The 18,313-nt window shown below is 39.5% G+C and overlaps 1 protein-coding gene across 3 annotated transcripts in view; it reads left to right on the top strand.

Moving 5' to 3' along the window:
• The first annotated feature begins 229 nt into the window (after positions 1-229).
• ABCB11 (ATP binding cassette subfamily B member 11) overlaps positions 230-18,313 on the top strand; it is an 84,155-nt gene continuing 66,071 nt past the window's right edge. For all 3 annotated transcript variants that reach the window (XM_065880224.1, XM_065880222.1, XM_065880223.1), the window contains exons 1-6: positions 230-305; positions 1,816-1,837; positions 4,889-4,943; positions 5,718-5,956; positions 13,819-13,906; positions 15,031-15,164. In XM_065880224.1, coding sequence (XP_065736296.1) covers positions 230-305; positions 1,816-1,837; positions 4,889-4,943; positions 5,718-5,956; positions 13,819-13,906; positions 15,031-15,164 — 614 coding nt within the window. The remainder of the gene's footprint in view (positions 306-1,815; positions 1,838-4,888; positions 4,944-5,717; positions 5,957-13,818; positions 13,907-15,030; positions 15,165-18,313) is intronic.

Raw genomic sequence — 18,313 nt, 5'->3', positions numbered from 1 at the left:
AGAAAGTCATAATCAATGGTTTGGGTTCATCTTTCCTAATAATTAGACTCTTTCATGGGGTTATTAACCAATTAAAAAAATCTACTTTTGTCTGAGATTGTTAATGAAGATAATTTCTTGAACCAAATTATTCTTTCACTTGGCTACTTTGGTTAAGGAGGAGAAAATAAATAATAATCACAATGATTCTTTTATTTTCTAGAGTTGTTGGCTGTGGACTGCAATTACCATGTCTGACTCAGTAATTCTTCGCAGCGTGAAGAAATCTGGAGAGGACAATCATGGTTTTGAGTCAGATAGATCATGTAAGTGGCTTTTTTCTCTTACTGTCTCTTGTACAAAGAGAGGTGAGAACAAAAGTGGAACAAGCTAGTGAAGGTTTAAGGAGAAGAGAAAAATCAATGGCAATAAGTAGAACTGTTACTGGATGGTCTTCTAACATACTCTAGGTGTTTCTCCCTAGAATCCATCTAGTGGAATGGCTGAGAGTGCTAGGTAAGAACGCACAAATCCTGGGTGAGTGAAAGCATCTCACCTATAAATATCTCTTCCCTGGGTAGAGTAGGGTTGTTCTAGCACTGGCTATTATTATTACCTTTATTCGTATATTGTTATAATTGATTATAGTAGTAAATGTTTAGTGAGCGTTGCTTCCTGAGAGGAACAGTACAAAGACTCTGCTGGCCAGAGTGAGGTAATGTGTGTAGCACTAGTACATGGTGTGTAGTGAGGGCAGATGATTCTAAGCTATTATTATTATTTCTTTTAATCCTATTATTTTACATTTTATAGAAGAGGAAACAGAGAGTTGGATACATTTTTGAAAACTTGGCAAAGATCGTGTGACTAATAATTAATGGAGCCATAATCCTAATCTGGTTCTGATTCCCAAACCTAAGAGGTTAATCTCTATCTACACTGTAATGCGTCTTTACTTTTTTTTTTTTTTTTTTTTGCGGTACGTGGGCCTCTCACTGTTGTAGCCTCTCCCGTTGCGGAGCACAGGCTCCAGACGTGCAGGCTCAGCGGCCATGGCTCACGGGCCCAGCCACTCCGCTGCTTGTGGGATCCTCCTGGACCGGGACACGAATCCGTGTCCCCTGCATCGGCAGGCGGACTCTCAACCACTGCGCCACCAGGGAAGCCCCGCATCTTTACTCTTGATGAAATGAAATGACATGAAATTTAAATGCCAGGGGAACCAGGATGTGCTGTCCTATGACAATGGTTGGCATTAGCACCTCGGGTTCCTTTCCTTGTGGTTTCCCTACACTCAGGACCCTGAGCGCCCACTTTCACCTCCTCCCCTCTGTCTGCTCTGACCTATGCTGGGGAAAATAGTATGTGGCTCAATCCTATGGCTTCTACTGGCATGGGGGTGTCAATGATATCTTATTGTTTAGTTGATTTGTGGTCCGCATTTTAAGTAGACAAATTCTGATGTTTATAAAGAACCAAACAAGAAATAAATATTCATTTTATTTGGTAGTTCAAAAAATCAGACTTTCTTTAGCTAATTTAGAAATGTTGGTCTTTAGTTGACATCCAGAAGGTAAAAAGATTTCATTTTCTGGAGAAAAGTCAAGAAACGTAGTCAAGGCAGCAGTCCTGAATGTGAAAAAAATGTCTTCTATAATATGGAAAGAGAGAGAGAGAAAGAGAGAGAGAGAGAGATGAAAAAGCAAATAATTATTTTGCATCATTCCATGAATAAAAGTGATTATAGAAATGGTTTTCCAGAGCAAAATTGTTAATGACTATGTTTCATTTTGTCATTATTATTAACTGCTTTATGTATTGTTTTTATCCTGACAGATGACAATGATAAGAAATCAAAGTAAGTGACTACTCAACAATGCATCACATCTTCAAAATAATTTCCTAATATTCCCATAAAAGGCACAAAGCAGAAGCAATATTTTTACACACATTGTACTGCCTACAAAATGGTATATATAATCCATTCTTTTTCTCTTTAAAACATTACTATAATTTAATTTCAAAAACCTTTGGGAATATTCCTTCTGGATTAGGCCCAAATCTCCCTTGTATGTCCAGGAACACCACAGAATTTCTGACCTAAATGAGCAGAGGAAAAATCGGACAAGTATGATTTCATGGGCACAGAGAAGAAAGCCCAATTCTTCCCAAAAGCAAATAGTAGAAACCTAAAATGTAATTATTAGATGTTTCTCTTTAAGAGTTTAAATTCTCTTATAAAACAAATGCCACTTAATCATACTCGGTATGAGGGCAGGATTAAAGGAGTCTAATTTAGAAAACAAGGAGGTACCAGCTAAGTTTCTGAAATAGAGGTGGTGGAAAGGGAGAGGTTGAAGGTATTTAAGACATTTTAAGTAATTCATGGCAGAGAGAGGTGGTAGTTGTGGTAACATTAGCTTTGGACTTGGAGGGTAGGGTCAGCTGGGTGCAGAATAACCATTCTTTCTCACGGGGTGGGAAAGAGATGGAAGAGGGCATGGATGCTGATGAATGAGCTGCAATGAGGATGAGCAGGAAAGCTGAGTGAGTGCTTTGGTTTTTAGAGGATACGAACCTTTCTCCTGATAAGTGTGGTAACGTAGGATGAGAAGATGACAGTGAAAATTTGATAAAGCTGCTGAGGGGAATGGGAACAATCTGTAGAGGGATGAAGTACAGTGCTGTGGGTTGAGCTGAGGTTGGAGACCATACTCATTCATTCATTCATTTCACAAATATTAATTGAGGACATACTGGGCTTAGGTGCTGAGGATATAGAAAAGAACAAAGTAGGCAAAAATCTCTGTCCTTGAGGAACTCACATGCCCTTGAAGAGCTCCCTCCCTTAATGAAGGATACATAATAAACACTATAAATAAATAAGATATATAGCATGGGAGCTAGTGATGATTTATCACTCCCTTTCTAAGAAGAAACAAGTAAACAAGGAAATGGAGATTTGAAATGATGTAGGGGAGAGTTGAAACTTTAAAGACTTTGGCCATGGAAGGTTCCATTGAGAAGGTGACTTTGGAGAGAAGGTATGAAGGAGGTGAGGGAGTTGGCCATGCAGATATCTGAAGAAAGAGCATTTTGGTGAGAGGAAGTAGCAAGTGCAAACACCCAGAGGTGGGAACAAATTTGGCATGGACAAAAGTCAGCAAAGAGGCCAGGTGGCTCAGGTGGTGAAAATTGGAGTGAAGTAGGAGAAAACAAGGTCAGAGAGTCAACTGGCCAGACCACGGAGGGCTGTGGATGTGTCAGCAAGGAACTGTGATTCTACTCTGAGCTAGAAGGGAAGCTTAGGGCAGCCAAGTGCTAAGGACAGCATGTGCAGCACCTTTCAGATGGTGGAGAGGTTGTCTCTAGCGGGCCCAGCAGCCTGGCTTCAGGAGAAGGGGGAACAGCGGGCTGAATGCAGAGATGGGGTTTCCAAGGATGGGTTGTCTCTAGCAGGCCCAGCAGCCTGGCTTCAGGAGAAGGGGGAGCAGCTGGCTGAATGCAGAGATGGGGTTTCCAAGGATGGATTTGGGGAAAAGGATTGAGGATGATGGTGAAAGTGTTGTCCAAATGGCCAGCGGCGGCACTTAGGTTGCCTGAGTAAGGAAGCAACATCTTGATGGGGTTTAGTGATTGTAAGTAAATGGAGAGTTTAAAGGACTGCGGGTCTCAACTGAGATGACAAATAGCTATAGAAGGAGGAAGGACATGAGAAAACAAGATGCATGCTCAGTCCCAAAGAGCCAATAGAGTAGACTAGTTCCTGGTGAAAACAAGACCTGGGGTATATTCGTGAATGGATGACTCAGGCGAAGTGGAGATCCCTGGAGTTGAAAAGTTCAAGGATGGGTGGAGTACGATTTTATGAGCAATAAAATGAATAAGAAATAATAAATAAATATGAGTTTATGGGAAGTATGGGAGTTTTTTTGAATTTTTTGTCATATTTAATGTAGTTGTAAAATTTTTAAGTGCGAGAAGGAAGCTATAAATCAGATAATCCAACCACCTCAACTTATAGGGAAATGTAGGTAGAAAGAGGCCGAGGTTCAAAGCTGAGGTCCAATAGTTATTTGCTACTGTAACAGGGAGTACAGAGTACTTTTAATTTTCTCTTAGCACCTCTCAGAAAGACCTCAGTGAATCTCTACTGAACAAGAGATACAGCTATACTGAAATCTCTAGAAGAGGTAAATCTGAAAGTAATAGCCAGTTAAAAAATTTTTTTTATTTTATATTGGAGTATAGTTGATTAACAATGCTGTGCTAGTTTCACAACAAAGTGATTCAGCTATACTTATAAATGTATCTATTCCTTTTCAAATTCTTTTCCCATTTAGGCCATTACAGAATATTGAGCAGAATTCCCTGTGCTATACAGTAGGTCATTGTTGGTAGTTTTTGTTTTAATTTTCTAAAAATAAACTTATTTATTCATTTTTGGCTGCGTTGGGTCTTCGTTGCAGTGCACGGGCTTCTCATTATGGTGGCTTCTCTTGTTGCGGAGCATAGGGTCTCAGCTCGCGGGCTTCAGTAGCTGTGGCTCGAAGGCTCTAGAGTGCAGGCTCAGTAGTTGTGGCACGTGGACTCAGTAGTTGTGGCTCACAGGCTCTAGAGCGCAGGCTCAGTAGTTGTGGTGCATGGGCTTAGTTGCTCCGCGGCATGTGGGATCTTCCCGGACCAGAGCTCGAACCCATGTCTCCCACATTGGCAGGCGGATTCTTAACCACTGGGCCACCAGGGAAGCCCCCTGGTTAATTTTTAAGATACCAGTTTTGGAAAGAATTTCACAGCTAGTGGGGGCTTTCTTTCTTACTAAAGAATGACTCATAAAATCACCATCTAGGAAGAATTTCTCATTGTTTTGGAAAAGGTGGTCTTTAAACCCCTGTGTTTTCCTCCACAGGTTAGAAGATAAGAAGAAGAAAGGTGGCAGCAGTCAAGTTGGCTTCTTTCAATTGGTAATAAAGCTGTGCTGATTTATGGCACAGGTTTTGCCACTGTGAGTTGTTCAAGTGGCGGAGGAAATGTTATAGTCACATTGGCAGGTTTTTTAGCTACAATGATCACATTTTCAGTCATAACCTGTCTACGTGATAACATGTTGAATAGCAATTAGAAATTTATTGCTGATTAAACACACAAATTCTATCTGGTAGATCATAAAAGTGTTGTAGAAGATAATCTCTAAGCCCCTAATTATCATTTTAGTAAGGAAAATTATCATAGTAATCATGTCATGTATACTTATTCTTATGACATCTTTAGAAATTCCATAGTGTAGGTATTTTTCTCAAATTTGCAGAGTGGAGGCATTTCTGGGCACAAATAGGCACTCTTCATTGTCAGTATCAGTTCTGGGAGCTAATTTATACAATTGCTGAATAACCCACACAGAATATCTACATGGCAATAGCATCTGTGCCAGTGATTGTTTCCCCCTTAAGCTGGGAATGAATATCTAAGAACTAAAGTCAGCTCCTGAGATAAAGAGAATGAATTAAGAGACTAGGAAAGAGATAACATGAACTAACAATGTAAGAGTCTAATGATTTAGATAATCGACGTACCCTTTATTTCAATATTAGTGAGAACTCTACCTTTCAATTAAGATGATTCCCTTAAGACTTCGTGTTGAATACTATTTATCAGAATCTAGTAACTAAAATTAAATAGTCCTCCTACCTCTCCTGCTTTTCACCCATAGATGATCTCTGAATCCTTTGTTTTTCAAGTTTCGATTTTCTTCAAAGACTGACATTTGGCTGATGTCTGTGGGAAGTTTATGTGCATTTCTCCATGGAGTAGCCTATCCAGGCGTGCTGCTGATTTTTGGCACAATGACAGATGTTTCTATTGAGTATGACATGGAATTACAAGAACTCAAGATCCCTGGAAAAGCATGTGTGAATAACACGATAGTATGGACCAACAGCTCCCTCTACCAGAACGTGACAAACGGAACGCGCTGTGGGTAGGCTGCTATTTTTTACTTTTCACTGTTTTGGCTTGTATCTTAGATTGTAATTCAAAATGTGTGAAGAGAACCTGATGGACTGAGCTGGAGTGGTGTCTAACACAGAGCAAAAAGAAACATAAATTTACCCTTATTTCTATAAATTACTCTGCCCTGAAGTTCTTCCTGTCCTACCGGATTTTTAAAGCTTAATAACAACAACAGCAAAACCCAGAACTGGAAATTGCTCATTAAATACATCACCCAGATTTCACCACTTTGTAGACCACAGGCTTGAGGATGACACTACCAATACTTGATGCAGTTGGAGGATGACCCATGAATTTTACTTGAGTCCTTGTCATGTCTCATATCCAAGACTTCCTTTTTCCTCTTTCCTGTTTCCTCCTCCCTCCCTCCCTCCCTCCCTCTTTTCTTCCTTCCTTCCTTCCCTCCTTCCTTCCTTCCTTCCTTCCTTCCTTCCTTTCTTTCTTTCTTTCTTTCTTTCTTTCTTTCTTTCTTTCTTTCTTTCTTTCTCTTTCTCTCTTTTTCTCTTTCTTTCTTTCTTTCTTTCTTTCCTTCTCTTTCTCTCTTTCTTTCTTCCTCTCCTCCCTTCTGTTCCTCAGCTGCTGTGGCCACGCCAGATGACTCACTTGATCCCCAGCCTTCTCTCTACAATGGGAATTTCATCATTCCTGTGCTCTAGGACTTGGAATAGGGGCCGTTGGTCTCAGTTAGCAGTTGAGTTTCTGTGGAAGAGTGATGTGGTGCTATGAATAGAAGACAGCCATGCAGAATTAACCAGAGCTCACCATGCTTCTGTTCTGTCTGTGATAAGCCCGACAGGCTGCCTTGTAATCAGTGAGTCTGTAGTGTACACAGAGTTGATTCACTGTCATAACATGGAATTTGCAGCCTGCCTCATGCTGCCTCAGGGCCAGAACAAGCTCATTTGCACGTATGAACCCACTCAGGTTCAAGAACCAAGGGCAGGGTACATCCTAGCTAGAAAGACACTTGGAATGGCGCCCCCACGTGAATTTATATTTTTCTCCTTCATTTAAAAATTTTTCTACAGACTTGATTCCAGATTATGACAAATCCTTCTAAATCACTGATGTTCTTCCATAATATTATTTGTTGTTAGCGTCTTTCGTTCATTTACTAATTTAACCAAAATTTTTGGAACACCAATTATATGTACCAGGAAAATGTGTAAGCATCATGGATACAGTGGTACCTTATGAATCATGGTCCTTGTATTTGTGGAGCTTGGGTCTAGTTGGTGAGACCATAATGAAATCAACGACCATGCAAATAAGTACGTAGTTATAAACTGGTTAGCACTTGACAGGAAAGTACAGGATAACATACAATGTGCAGAATTAGACTTAACAAATAATAAGCGTACTCATAAGAAATAAATTTCCAATGTCTAAATATGTATATTTCTCTTCTAAATTTGGAAGTAACACTCCGAACAATTTGCGTAAAAGAGAGACTGTCTTCAATGACAGTATTATTATTATTATTATTTTGGCTGTACCACGTGGCTTGCAGGATCTTAGTTCCCCAACCAGGGATCGAACCCGAGCCCTCAGCAGTGAAAGCGCAGAGTTCTAACCACTGGACAGCCAGGGAATTCCCAATGACAGTCTTTTAAGTCTTTCATTTATGTTGGGGAACAGAATTGAACGATTTTTACAGAGTGGTATGACTACAAAATGGCTTTAATCCATTTTCCCCCTTTGAAAAAAATCCATTTTCCCCCTTTGAAAAAAATCCATTCAGACTTATGTATGATGTAAATTGACCCCAATCATTAATAACGCATGAAGATAAATTCTTCAAGGGAAAATTCCTGAAAGTATATCCTGTTATGTCTTAAAAATTGGAAATAAATGTTAGAGGGACTAAAATTTGAGACATATTTTGTCTCAAATGCTCATAAATATTTATTAGATGAACTAAAGAATGAATCTGCCTTTAACGTCTGCATCACTGGCATCCATTAGAAAGGAATTCACCATGGCTACCCATTACTTTATTCATTTTTACTGGGTCCTATACTTGAGAGTGAGCAAATAATTCAGAGCAAATAGGGGTTTTCAGAAATTCCTTGGCTTTGGCTGAATTCACATGATACCAAACATGTAAATAGATATTTGATTGTGTAGACCACACCTTTCTCAGGCCTTTCCTTTACCAGGAACTCCATCGACGAGTTAAATATTTTAATCGTGAGCTATTATGGTCATTGACATGAATACTGTTTGTGCACTTCTGAATAAATGTTTAGATTTCGTGTGGTAAGATCACTGTGAAAATGGACTTGGGTGGGACAGAAGAGAGGGAGGGGACATTTTCTTACCTGTAAGTAGTAAACATGCCTCCAAAATTACCCAACTCTTTCACAACTTTCTTTCTTGGAAAATGTATATCATTAAAAGTACAATGTCTCCACCTATTATAATTGGTGTGTTGGTCTTGAACTATACAAGGCAACTCAATGATTTTATCAACATAAGCATGCATGTATAATGTAGGAGCTGGATTTTCTCTTTCATTGTATTGGTTTCCACATATCAATTGTAATCCATTGGATGGAATTTTAGGCTGGAGCCTCCTTTCAAATGGCTCTTGGTGAATAAGGCTAAAAAGGATTACAGAACGTTAGGCCTCCTGATTAGCTTCTCAGAATTTATTTGCTCAGAATAGTCAAATAATAAGGTAACAGAATGAAAGAAGAAGAAAGAAGGAAATACTTTCTTTCTTTCTTTCTTTCTGGCTGTGTTGGGTCTTTGTTGCTGTGCGCGGGCTTTCTCTGGTTGCAGCGAGCCAGGGGCCACTCTTCGTTGCGGTGTGTGGGTTTCTCATTGCAGTGGCTTCTCTTGTTGTGGAGCATGGGCCCTAGGCACATAGGCTTCAGTAGTTGTGGCACGTGGGCTCAGTAGTTGTGGCACACGAGCTCTAGAGCACAGGCTCAGTAGTTGTGGTTGCACGGGCTTAGTTGCTCCATGGCATGTGAGATCTTCCCACGCCAGGGCTCGAACCTGTGTCCCCTGCATTGGCAGGCAGATTCTTAACCACTGCGCCACCAGGGAAGCCCCATACTTTTCTTTTTTTTAATCCAGTTAAAGTGTAGACGCTCAAATGGAGGCTACAATGTCTTGTAACTTAATTGTGGAAGTGACATACTATCATTTCTGCCATTTTCTGTTGGTCACACAGACCAGCCCTGGTATAATTTTGGTGAGGATTACACAAGAGTGTGAATACCAGGAGACAAAAACAATCAAGGGCTCCTTGGAGGCTCACTACCACAGCCATTGGGAAGTTTGTGTCCTTACCTGCCCCACATATGGATGCATCGATGCAAAAATCCAAGTCTGTACTTTCTCTTGGATTTCAGTCTATTTTCTTAGCAAGGTACATTTAGCTTATGCACTCAAGTACTATTTTGAAGTTAGACACTGTAAGACAATGTACATTGAAAAACAGCTTTATTGAGATACAATTCACATACCGTAAAATTCATCCACTTAAAGTATAAAACTCAATAGTTTTTAGTATATCCATAGAGCTGTGCATTCATCACCACAATCAATTTTAGAACATTTTTATTAGCACACAACCCCCCTACCCCATATCCCTTAAATTTCACTCCCCAATTCCCCATCCCCCCTCAGCCCTAGACAACCACTAATCTACTTTCTGTCTCTGTAGATTTGCCTATTTTGGACATTTCATGAAAATGGAATCATATAATATGTGGTCCTTTGTGACTAGCTTCTTTAACTTAACCTAATGTTTCCAAGGTTCATCCACATTGTATCATGAATCATACTTCATTTCTTTTTATTGATGAATAATATTTCATTGTATGGATATAATACATTTATAGTGTGGATATAATGAGTGGATTTATCCATTCATCAGTTGATGGACATTTGAGTTGCTTCCTCTTTTTGGTTATTACAAATGATGCTGCTATGGACATTTATGTACAAGGTTTCCTGTGGACATATGTTTTCAATTCTCTTGAGTATATACCTAGGAGTGGAATTTCTGGGTCATATGATAAATAAATGTTTAACCATTTGCAGAACTTCCAGACAGTTTTCAAAGTGGCTGTACCATTTTACATTCCCACTAACATGTGTGAGGCTTCCAATTTCTTCACATTCTTACCAACACCTAATAGTATCTATATTTTTAAAAATTAATTAATTTATTTATTTTTGATTGCATTGGGTCTTCGTTACTGCGTGCCGGCTTTCTCTAGTTGTGTTGAGCGGGGGGCTACTCTTCGTTGCGGTGCCCAGGTTTCTCATTGCGGTGGCTTCTCTTGTTGCGGAGCATGGGCTCTAGGCGCAGTGGGCTTCAGTAGTTGTGGCATGCAGGCTCTAGAGTGCAGGCTCAGTAGTTGTGGCACATGGGCTTAGTTGCTCCGTGGCATGTGAGATCTTCCCAGACCAGGGCTCAAACCCGTGTACCCTGCACTGGCAGGCAGATTCTTAACCACTGTTCCACCAGGGAAGCCCCAGTATCTATATTTTGACTGTAGCTCCAGTAGGCTGAATAATGGCCCCCCAAAATATGTAGGATATCCCTGGAATCTGCAAATGTTACCTTGTATGGAAAAAAGAGTCTATGCAGGTGTGATTAACTTAAAGATCTTGGGTTGGGGGAGATTATACTGGATTACCCAGGTGGGCCCTAAATGCAATCACTAGTACTTTTTAAAGGGACAGTTACTAAAAAGAGGCGGAGGGAGATTTGACTATAGAGAAAAAAAGAGGCAAGATGACTATCAAGGAAGAGTTTGAAGTGATGTCCCAAGCTCAGGAATGCCAGTAGCTACCAGAAGCTGGAAGAGGGAAGAAACAAATTCTTCCCTAGAGCCTTTGGAGAAAGTACAACCCCGTCAGCACCTGAATTTCAACCCAGTGAAGCTGATTTCAGACCTCTGGCCTCCAGAAATGTGAGAAAGATGGAAGTATGTGTATATATCAAAGGGCAACAAGAGGAATCTTTGAATGATGAGAATATTCTGCTCTTCATTGTGTCGGTGTCAACATCCTGGTTGTGATATTGTCCTATAGTTTTGCAAGATGTTACCATTGGGGGAAAACTAGATAAAGGGCATATATAATGTCTCTGTAATATTTCTCACAATTGCATTAGCCATTCTGGCAATATGCTATCCTAGTGTGTGGGTATTCTATAAAGCAACTTTACCCAGTGATAAACCATTTGTCCATAGGTCAATGTCCCATGCATTAATGAACATGGACCTTTCAACATTTTGGAAGTAGGATATGGACACATTTCTGCCAGTTTGGGTTGACACTGATATGCACTCTAAGGTTTCAATGCTACTGGGTCTACAGGGCATCAGAACCATTGAAAGGAGTGCTCCTGGTGAGGCAATGCACCTTGTCATAAAGACCTCATATCGTTGTTAAATATCTTTTACCTTTTCCCTCTAATTGTCATTTCTCTCCCCTCTTCTCTCTTCAACAAATGCGTCAGGGGAATCTTAATTTATCCAACTAGGCATGTATCAATTTTGTTTTGTTTTTCTTTTTGTTGAAAAGAAAGACAGTCTGTGGTCCAAATCACCTGTAAACTTTACAGAATCCTTACTAGGATTTTATAATCACAAGAGATTTCCACCATGCAGATGATGAAGTCTGATGTGCAGTCAAAGGAACCAAGTTGACGTCCCCTTTTCCTTCCTATCAGTTTTTCTGATAGGTTTGCTCTGTTGTCCCAGAAATATTCCCAAGTAGTCTTTAAAACTCTAATGACTCTAATGACTTCTTCCCAGAATCAAATAGAAGTGAGTTAACCATTCATCTCCGGGGTGCCTCAGGAGTGAAAACAATCACAAACTACACATGTCCTATCCACACCCCCCGACAGTGATGTAATGCTCCTGAACTTTGCTCCAGTAAATCCCACAGCTGGGTCTGTGCTCAGAGCTCTTAGTCGAGTACATTTATTCATGACTGGAAGCTGCGTTTTTCACGACAGGCACTCTCACCTCTGCTTACAGTGTCTGTAGAATAAACGCACCACAGGGAATCTAAGGAAAACTTTTTGACAAATGCTCATAGTTTTCTGTTTTTGGACACCCAAATTTTATTTCACAAACAGAAACCAAGAGTATGCACTCATTTATTTATTTTAAAAAAATTTATTGGACTATAGTTGCTTTACAATGTTGTGTCAGTTTCTACTGTACAGGAAAGTGAATCAGCTATACATATACGTATATCCCCTCTTTTTAGGATTTCCTTCCCATTTAGGTCACCGCAAAGCACTGAGTGGAGTTCCCCGTGCTATACAGTAGGTTCTCATCAGTTATCTATTTTATACATAGTATCAATAGCATATATATTATGCACCCATTTATACATTAGAAGTCTACTCATAAATACTGCATTATGCACTCTATACAAAGATACTTAGCTTTTGTAAGGGCCTCTGATCGTGGATACTTGTATACAAGTTTATGACTTTCTAGATCTTTTTCATTCTGCGGGTTGCCTTAAATCATCATGAAAGACTGGGAATGTGGTGAACACAGACATATTAACTGGTTTGGAGATTGTCAGAGGGGTTGACCAAGGCAGTTGTTTCCCTTACTCGTTAGTATTTTGCAAGTGAAAGAAAAGTCAAGAAACATTCACTGAGTACCTACTTAATGTGTAAGGTATTGTGCCAGGCTTCGGGAGTGAGAGCAAGCAGCTTACCTAGTCTTTGCTGTCAAGTAGCTTGCAATTTACTAGCAAGAGAAACATGAATATACTCGATATAAATATATTCAATAAAAATATTGAATAATAGTGCAAGATGGCAATAAAATCTGCCATGGAATAATAGTTCATTCTGAATTAAATAAATTATACTTAAATACTTGGTCTGAGTTCAGTAGAGGGAGAAACAATTCAAGCTTGGGTCACAAAAGGAAGGCCTGATAGAAAGCAGAAAGCTGGTAGGCTGAGAGCATCTAGGCTAAAGATGCTACTTTCTGATTCTCTAAAGAAATGGACATCATCTAGCTTATCCCTGAGGATCGGCTATATCAACAACCAATATGTTAATTTTTTAATGATAAAATTTCTTATTTCCCGAAAGCGATTTCAGAATCATTTTTTCTCCCCTCCCTGCCCCTGCCAATTCCAAACCCTGTGTCGCAGTGTGATACTTGTAATGGGAAAATTCTGTGTAGTTTTCTTGCTTTCCCACAAGTTCTTTGACTTCAGCCTTAGAAATTGTCCTGGGGAGCGAGGATTCCTGGGCTGTGGTCAGCACAAAGACTGGGTTAATAAAATGTTTTTCTCTCTCTATGGGAAGATGGCACACACATTTCTCCTAGTGTTACTCTGAGAGAGGAAGGAGTTGAAAAGCTGGCTTAAGATTGCTGGACAGGTAACAGTAAGCCTCCTGATTTACAGCACACATCTCTCTACCTGTGCCTTTCCAGACACTTGTCTGGCTTTTTAGAACATTTCTCTAGCTGTGATTGCACTACCACTAATGATGAGCATGAGTGAAAGGGGCCTCAGTGGATAGAGCTCTGGGCTGCCATGTAGGGTCCCCTGTCTTCCAACAGATGCCCATGAATTATTTCACAACCCTCGCATCTCTACCTGTAAAAATGAAGGAGGTAGGATCTTTGCTATGATGGATACCATGAGGTCTGTTTGGGGATTTGGATTGATTGCAATTCTACACAGGTAAAACGCCTTACCCATATTTAATAGAAACATACAATATGTATATTTTAAATTCCTCTGTACTCACAAATGCAATCTTTGTTAGCTAGATCCTACCTGTGAGTCTTACCATTTTTTTCCCCTCTTTTGAAGGTTTCTGGACATTGAAAGTGAAATGGTCAAGTTTGCCAGTTACTATGCTGGCATCGCTGTCGCGGTACTTGTCACAGGATATATTCAAGTTAGTGACGCCTCCATTTTATTTATAGATCAGCAGCTGGGTTCAAAGACGTGACAATGAAATGCAAAGTGTGTTCTTTAAAGCTATTCAGAAGCCCCAAGGACTACAGCTTTATTTCAGACAAACAATAGACGGTGGGGAAGGATTCTTCCTCTCAGTTGGGGAGGAACGCTTGTCCAGAGAAATGGAGAATAGACTTTTAGCTCCAGTGTCTTGTTCTCCCCTGCCCTCCCTGCTTCATCCTCTCGTCTAAACTCAGAAATAGACAGCTGTGGATGTGTTTGTACAGGGGGAGCAAGTACGAACCTTCTTCGTACCTGGAAAAAGCTGGGAGTGGGGAGTTGGAGGAAAGCAAGCTTGACTTTCTTTTTCTCTGTTTTTGCTAAAGTCACACCAAACTGCAGTCCAACCCAAGTTCTGTAAACTGAATCCATATTCTAGATTTCAGTTATGGGAGGGCTTGGAGTTAACTCTTATTAAGGAAGAAAAGTATTTCATCTTTTTCCTATTAACGTAGGAAAAATAATAAATCCCCCCTACTCTCCATTCACTTAAGAATTCCAGGAAGTTAGTGTTAGTTGTAAAGAGAAATGAGTCAATTTTCACCATTCTGGCACTGGAGTTTTAATGACAGTCTTATTTTGCTTGCATGGGGGAAACTGTCAGCAAGATTCCCTGCTTATGTCATAATGTTTGTCTTCCTTTCTCTGAAAGTCATTGTCCAACAGCTGGAAAACAATGTATGAATGCTTATTGGAAGGCTTCTCAGGGGAAAAGTTCATCAGAAGTGGCATGCAAAAGTAGTGATTTAAGAGCAATAATTTATTTTTGGTGTGATAAGCCTTCTTTTACACATGAGGGAAGTGAAGCTTAATACGGTTAACCCTGCACGTGGCTGAGCTGGATTCAAACCCAAGCCTCTGGCTTCCCTGTTAACAGTGGATCGGCTCAGCCCCACTTTCAGCAGATGTCAGAGCTCACACCTTAATTCTCAACAGGAGGCATGTTGTGAATTACTTTTGTCCTTTTCTCAACTGTCATAGTGAAAATGTTTTCTTCTGAAAAGAGAAGGAATTAATGACTATTTTTATCACAGTGCTAAACATTTCTTGCTCCATTTACAGATATGCTTTTGGGTAATTGCTGCAGCTCGCCAGATACAGAAAATGAGAAAACTGTACTTTAGGAGAATAATGAGAATGGAAATAGGATGGTTCGACTGCAATTCAGTGGGAGAGCTGAATACAAGATTTTCTGAGTAAGTGGCTGGTAGGACATTTTAATGAATGTGTGATTTTTCGCTAATGAAACACTTGTTTCCAAATTAAATAACAATTGGAAACACATTTTCAGTTCTTTTGATGCATTTTGTCTCTTAAGTTGCGCTTTTATAGGGAGCATGGCTTTTTTCATAGGTTTCATGGCTTCAACAAAATGACTTTTTTTTTTTTAACACCTTTATTGGAGTATAATCGCTTTACAATGGTGTGTTAGTTTCTGCTTTATAACAAAGTGAATCAGCTATACATATACATATATCCCATATCTCCTCCCTCTTGCGTCTCCCTCCCACCCTCCCTATCCCACCCTCTAGGTGGTCACAAAGCACCGAGCTGATCTCCCTGTGCTATGCGGCTGCTTCCCACTAGCTATCTACCTTACGTTTGGTAGTGTATATATGTCCATGCAACTCTCTCACTTTGTCCCAGCTTATACTTCCCCCTCCCTGTATTCTCAAGTCCATTCTCTAGTGGGTCTGAGTCTTTATTTCATTCCTGAGCCTAGGTTCTTCATGACGATTATTTTTTTTGTTTGTTTTTTAGATTCCGTATATATGTGTTAGCATACGGTATTTATTTTTCTCTTTCTGACATACTTCACTCTGTATGACAGACTCTAGGTCCATCCACCTCAGTATGAAAAACTCAATTTCGTTTCTTTTTATGGCTGAGTAGTATTCCATTGTACATATGTGCCACATCTTCTTTATCCATTCATCTGTTGATGGACACTTAGGTTGCTTCCATGTCCTGGCTATTGTAAATAGAGCTGCAATGAACATTTTGGTACATGACACTTTTTGAATTATGGTTTTCTCAGGGTATATGCCCAGTAGTAGGATGGCTGGGTTGTATGATAGTTCTATATTAAGTTGTAAAGGACCCTCCATACTGTTCTCCATAGTGGCTCTATCAATTTACATTCCCACCAACAGTGCAAGAGGGTTCCCTTTACTCCACACCCTCTCTAGCATTTATTGTTTGTAGATATTTTCATGATGGCCATTCTGGCTGGTGTGAGATGATATCTCATTGTAGTTTTGATTTGAATTTCTCTAATGATTAATGATGTTGAGCATTCTTTCATGTGTTTGTTGGCCATCTGTGTATCTTCTTTGGAGAAATGTCTATTTAGATCTCCTGACCATTTTTGGATTGGGTTGTTTGTTTTTTTTGATATTGAGCTGCATGAGCAGCTTGTAAATTTTGGAGATGTCTTTTCGTCTGGTTTATGGTTTTCTTTGCTCTGCAAAAGCTTTTAAGTTTCATTAGATCCCATTTGCTTATTTTTGTTTTTATCTCCATTACTCTAGGAGGTGGGTCAAAAAGGATCTTGCTGTGATTTATGTCATAGAGTGTTCTGCCTATGTTTTCCTCTAAGAGTTTGATAGTGTCTGGCCTTACATTTAGGTCTTTAATCCATTTTGAGTTTATTTTTGTGTATGGTGTTAGGGAATGTTCTAATTTCATTCTTTTACATGTAGCTGTCTAGTTTTCCCAGCACCACTTATTGAAGAGGCTGTCTTTTCTCCACTGTATATTCTTGCCTCCTTTATCAAAGATAAGGTGACCATATGTGCGTGGGTTTATCTCTGGGCTTTCTATCCTGTTCCATTGATCTATATTTCTGTTTTTGTGCCAGTACCATACTGTCTTGATTACTGTAGCTTTGTAGTATAGTCTGAAGTCAGGGAGCCTGATTCCTCCAACTCTGTTTTTCTTTCTCAAGATTGTTTTGGCTATTCGGGGTCTTTTGTGTTTCCATACAAATTGTGAAATTTTTTATTCTAGTTCTGTGAAAAATACCAATGGTAGCTTGATAGCGATTGCATTGAATCTGTAGATTGCTTTGGGTAGTAGAGTCATTTTCACAATACTGATTCTTCCAATCCAAGAACATGGTATACCTTTCCATGTATTTGTATCATCTTTAATTTCTTTCATCAGTGTCTTATCATTTTCTGCATACAGGTCTTTTGTCTCCTTAGGTAGGTTTATTCCTAGATATTTTATTCTCTTTGTTGCAATGGTAAATGGGAGTGTTTTCTTAATTTCACTTTCAGATTTCTCATCATTAGTGTATAGGAATGCAAGAGATTTCTGTGTATTAATTTTGTATCCTGCTACTTTACCAAATTCATTGATTAGCTCTAGTAGTTTTCTGGTAGCATCTTTAGGATTCTCTATGTATAGTATCACATCATCTGCAAACAGTGACAGCTTTACTTCTTCTTTTCTGATTTGGATTCCTTTTCTTTATTTTCTCTGATTGCTGTGGCTAAAACTTCCAAAACTATGTTGAATAGTAGTGGTGAGAATGGGCAACCTTGTCTTGTTCCTGATCTTAGTGGAAATGGTTTCAGGTTTTCACCATTGAGGATGATGTTGGCTGTGGGTTTGTCATGTATGGCCTTTATTATATTGAGGTAAGAAGTTCCCTCTATACCTACTTTCTGGAGAGTTTTTATCATAAATGGCTGTTGAATTTTGTCAAAAGCTTTCTCTGCATCTATTGAGATGATCCTATGGTTTTTCTCCTTCAGCTTTTTAGTATGGTGTATCACATTGATTGATTTGCATACATTGAAGAATCCTTGCATTCCTGGGATAAACCCCACTTGATCATGGTGTATGATCCTTTTAATGTGCTGTTGGATTCTGTTTGCTAGTATTTTGTTGAGGATTTTTGCATCTATGTTCATCAGTGATATTGGCCTGTAGTTTTCTTTTTTTGTGGCATCTTTGTCTGGTTTTGGTATCAGGGTGATGGTGGCCTTGTAGAATGAGTTTGGGAGTGTTCCTCCCTCTGCTATATTTTGGAAGAGTTTGAGAAGGATAGGTGTTAGCTCTTCTCTAAATGTTTGATAGAATTCCCCTGTGAAGCCATCTGGTCCTGGGCTTTTGTTTGTTGGAAGATTTTTAATCACAGTTTCAATTACAGTGCTTGTGATTGGTCTGTTCATATTTTCTATTTCTTCCTGGTTCAGTCTCGGAAGGTTGTGCATTTCTAAGAATTTTCCATTTCTTCCAGGTTGTCCATTTTATTGGCATAGAGTTGCTTGTAGTAATCTGTCATGATCCTTTGTATTTCTGCAGTGTCAGTTGTTACTTATCCTTTTTCATTTCT

This window comes from Phocoena phocoena, chromosome 7, assembly GCF_963924675.1.
Source record: "Phocoena phocoena chromosome 7, mPhoPho1.1, whole genome shotgun sequence".
Lineage (NCBI taxonomy): Eukaryota > Metazoa > Chordata > Mammalia > Artiodactyla > Phocoenidae > Phocoena > Phocoena phocoena.
This window is presented reverse-complemented; position numbering and strand designations above follow the sequence as displayed.